The sequence below is a fragment of the Pinus tabuliformis genome, chromosome 4_1, assembly GCF_031772625.1.
Source record: "Pinus tabuliformis cultivar Carrire ecotype Pingquan chromosome 4_1, CPIR1, whole genome shotgun sequence".
Classification (NCBI taxonomy): Eukaryota; Viridiplantae; Streptophyta; class Pinopsida; order Pinales; family Pinaceae; genus Pinus; species Pinus tabuliformis.
The window spans coordinates 17983362-17988038 of record NC_142303.1 but is presented as its reverse complement, the minus strand read 5'-3'; the positions used below and the strand labels follow the sequence as shown (position 1 = coordinate 17988038).

Genomic DNA, 4677 nt, shown 5'->3' with positions numbered 1-4677 from the left:
GAGGATAGGAGAGGGCTCTCTCCAGTCAATCTCGATAAAATGATCAATCGGGTGCGAGATGACTAAAAATGGGAACTGATTTTAGGCTAGTAAATGGATAGGAAAAGGGGTAATTTGATAAATGAATGGGTTTTCTGGGCAGCATGGGATCGAGAATAGTATGAGCAGCAAGATTAAATCTGAGACACAGATTATCTCAGGAGGCAAGACAGGCAATAAATTTAGCAGTCAATTTTGAAATTATATGGAACGAAAAGAATGCTGAGAGGTTGACAAGGGAAATAGATGAATCCTTATCAAACAGAAGAAAACACAAAACATGAATACCTTCCCAAGGCAGAGCAGCAAACTAGATTCTGCCTTTCTCACTTAAAAGTATTCATTTAGAAATGATTATGAAATGAAATGGAAACATAACGACCTACATATGAAACAAAGGAAAAGACAAATGCTAAATGCACACCACAAGAATCTCAGGAGTCAGAGCTGTATCTTTTCATTAAATCCCTGTCAAAAACTGTACAGTGAAGTTTTCCTTCACAGCTCTCCCACTGTTTTCCAGAACTCAGAACCCTTTACAAATGATTTTTTATGCAATAAATAAGCTCCACTATGAGAAAACAAATTGAACCAAAATTGGAGCTTTTACAACTAAAATCCTAAGGATATGAAATGAACCGTCCATCTGTTCTATAGACAGAACATCGTTTCATTATTTCACTAGAAACTCTTTTTATGGCCAATGAAAAGGCGACAACTGTAGCTATAGATCATAACTGAAGTGAAGAATAGGAAATCGAATCTTGTTTCTCTGCCCTGGTGGATGCCTCTGATTTAGATTTTGGCTTTTCGGTTTCTGACATTTTTCCTTCCCTGTGCCTTTTTCACCACTTGGTTTTCAAAATTTTCACCTTTTGTGTCATTCAAAGCCTCCTCCTTTATGCACTTTTTAAAACAATATTGAAGTGTTCAATGCCTTCCCCCCTTCCCTTATATTATGGACTGAAAATGCGTTTTTATAGAATTTTATCTATCCCTCTCACTGATACTCCACTCAAGATTCTTCTAAGACCGAACTAGAACCAACTTCAAAGAGTCTCAATTAAGTTCAGATGATATTCTTTTCTCATTCTTTATGACTAAAACTAGTATTCAACCCAAAGAAAAAGTCGAGTCAAGTAATGAATTTATTTCATCGAACTTACACCCAAACTACAGGGTACTTAAGAATTTGTTGCAGCTGAATTATGCTTGTAGCAGTGCATTCTTTCCACTGAGGCACACATCGGAAGTTGTTCGACTTGTCTCTTTAAAATCAAACTGCTGTAGAAAAGTGTCTTTAAATAGCACGAGGAATCTTGGATTTCGTTTTTGGTTTGATAATTTGGAAGTGAACCATGTCGTTGGTAATCACATTCCAAAAGATTACTGCGAGCAAAAATGCCTTTGTTTGTGGTATGCCATTATGGAATCGATTTTTGAATAATGCATTGTCACCTGTATTGAAGACTTGTGTCATGCTATCCTGATATAAGTGGGAATTTATTCTGCCATTTTGCTGCTGAATGTCCTTTTGTCCTTGGTAACCATAGTACTCATCAATAGGGACACCAGACTGGAACTGATGGTGTGAAGAACTACCATAGCTATGACGATGATTCTGATTGTCATTATATCTTTCACCATAACTATTGAAAGCAGATACAACATAACCCTGCTCATTACTCTGACTGCCATTGTATGTTCCACCATAAGAATCACAAGCAGAGGCTGGATAACCCTGACTACGATTCTGACTGCCATTATACACTCTACTGTTATATTTTTGAGAGCTATCTGAAGGATATCCATGTTCATATCCAAGATTATCATCTCGTTTTGGATATGAATTAGGACTATAAATCATGTTGGTACCTCCCCAGTACGAGCTTCATGCTGCACACTAAGTGTTACCTCCTGTGAGCTGCTGTTCCTTAATTGTAGACTGTTGGCAATAAGACGATGAGCAGATTTTCCTAGATGAGGAGCTGAGGCAGGTCCAGTATGGTGTGGCCTTTCTCGATCATGTGCCTTCCTCCCATTATCTTCATGCCATAGAGTTGGTGTATTTACATCATTCTCGCATACAGACTTCTTTGGCTTTATTACTCCATTAGGAGGTCGTGTAATGTGTTTGTGTGTTGGTGGGAACTTGTAAATAACAGAAAGCACTTGATTGTTTGTGATATTTTCCATCCCCTTGATAGGCGAAGTGAAGATAGGGGGGCATGCTTCTCCATCGCAAAGGCAAAAGAAACCATTCATTCCCCCACTAGCTCTAGGATCAATTTCTTCATTTACTCCAAGTCTTTTCTGCCCTGAAAGATGGCTACCTTGATCATAAATTGAAAAAACATATGGTGACAATGGATGGCTCACAGTCACAAATAACAAGTCATACATCACAGTATTTCTGCATATTTCCTCTGCCGTCAAGGTGCACTCAACCTTGTTAACCTCCGTGAGTAGGCGAGCTTCATCAATAAAAGGAAATTTTGCCACACCCTGCCAAGCAAAGCGTTTATCATTCATGTCTATCTCAAAGTCAGTAGGATAAAAATCAATAATAGGTGAGTTTGGATCAGTCATCAAGGGTCTATAATGTTCAGGAAGAGCATTTGCACTTGCAGCTGGAAGATTTCCCATGAGCTGATTGAATGGTTTGAATGGCTTCCCTAGTTCAAAGCTTATCTCCAACCGATCCATATCCCTCAGATCAGATGCAAACGGAGCATAGTGATATGGATAAAACCATTGCCACGAACATACACCTTGGTAGAAATAACGCATAACCCAACACAATCCTTCAGTATATTTCAAAACAACATCTTTTCTAGCTTCATTGATTTCTTCTGGAGCGTGGGCCATAAACTTTTCATTGTAATACCTTTCTTTCCACCCAGGCTCTCCTAGTTTAACCTTATCCCCTTCTGGTGCATCACAATTGAAAAGATCTAATTTTTCTTTAAGTACATTCTTCAGCTTCAGTTTGAATCCCTCCAAGTCATTTTTTTCCTCTCTTTTAAATTCTGCATCAACCTCCTCAAATTTCTGGAGATGCGTTTGCCACTTTACAGAAGGGAAAAGGTCTCCAATATTTTAATGCAAAAATCTGGGTCAAATCCGCCACATATGTTCTTTGGATCGAATGCCAAAGTATGCAATGACTGCCACCTAAGACATAATGCCACTTTCATTCAATTTGGATCATGAATACGCAGATGAATCGTTTTACATTCAACATTCGGCAATTACATCACTGTCATTTGCTAGTATGATGACATCTTGCATGTAACATCGGTGCTTTTCAATGTAATCCTGCGTTAAGATAACGTCTGGAAGATCAGTTTCTGGAAAGTATCGTTCATTTTATTGTTTTGTAAATATAGTCGCTCCAAATTGGATAGATTGGCCAAATTTGGCATTGGTCCCGTGAAGAGATTATGGTCGAGAGACAGATGGACTAATCGAGTCAAGTTTGCAAAATCGCTAGGCACTGATCCTGTTAGATTCCTTCCCGAAAAATCTATTTCAGAAATTCTTATTTCCCCAGAGTTTTATCATAGCGAATTCCATTCCACGGTATCAAATAGCAAGGATCAGCAGAAATCCAATCTTTTATGTCAACTCTACTTTTGATAGCGTTAAGAGCGTCAATATCTTGAGAATATGTTGGGTAGTCTGATTGAAGTAGCTGGTAATACTCGAAAGCATTGATTATAGGAGGAAGGGTAGACTCACTTCCCTTAATCAAAGTAAAAACAACATTTGATGTAGCACCGGAGTGGATTGGAACCTCTTGAGCAGAATAATTTCGCACCAAAGTAATGGTTTCGGACACCTTTACACCATCTATCTCGACAAAAATGATCTCGATTTCAGACATAGACACATTCTTGATCTCTCCAAAATATAACACCAATAATGTATTCAAAGAGAGTACTTGTTCCGCATTGTTGATCCATGAATTTTGTAATAGAATGGCATCTGAGCTGTTTACGACCCACGCAGTTTGCCACAGAGCACTTGGAGGAAGGTCTTTGATATTGTTTGCTGAAATAGCCTCTTTTGAACATATATTCTGTGCACAATTTATATACTCTGAATCTGAACTTGATAGTGTCCAGATGCGGTCGAATTTGTCGTGAGGATACATCATTTCTTGATAATGCAATCAAGATTGTTCCTGGCTGAGCGTCTTTATACATGCCAAGTTGAAGCCTCCTCGTCTCGATAGCAGGGATAAAGGGGTCGTCAATCTCCGAGGTTTTGACCAATCAAATGTACAACACTCTACGTTTAGTAACCAATATATATTCGCTAAAAAATCGAGTATCCTGAAGACTTTGGCATATGTTTTGAACGAACAACATATCCACTGTATGGCTTGATTGATCTATCGACCCGCCTATAGTTCTTCCTGTAAATGCTCCTCTGGTTGAGGACATTTTTTCTTTTTTTTACTGTTGTTACCTAATGGGGAGACTGACTGAGTGATACAATAGCAGCAACGAGTTTCTTAGGAGACTAAACCATATCCAATACTTTCCATTTTTGAATTTCCATCCAATTCGACGAAGCGACTTGCTTGGGGCAGAAGAAATAAAATTATTTTAATTTTTACTGAAGCTGCAATGA

The 4677-nt window shown here is 38.4% G+C and overlaps 1 protein-coding gene and 1 pseudogene across 1 annotated transcript; both read right to left on the bottom strand.

Annotated features, from left to right (window-relative positions):
- Nucleotides 1-1744: 1744 nt before the first annotated feature.
- On the bottom strand, nucleotides 1745-3330 carry LOC149173995 (5'-3' exoribonuclease 3 pseudogene; annotated as a pseudogene).
- Nucleotides 3331-3580: 250 nt separating this feature from the next.
- On the bottom strand, nucleotides 3581-4195 carry LOC149173994 (putative leucine-rich repeat receptor-like serine/threonine-protein kinase At2g19230). The gene has a single exon (XM_089420705.1). The coding sequence runs from the start codon at nucleotides 4193-4195 to the stop codon at nucleotides 3581-3583; it is 615 nt and encodes a 204-aa protein (XP_089276831.1).
- Between the last annotated feature and the right edge of the window lie 482 nt (nucleotides 4196-4677).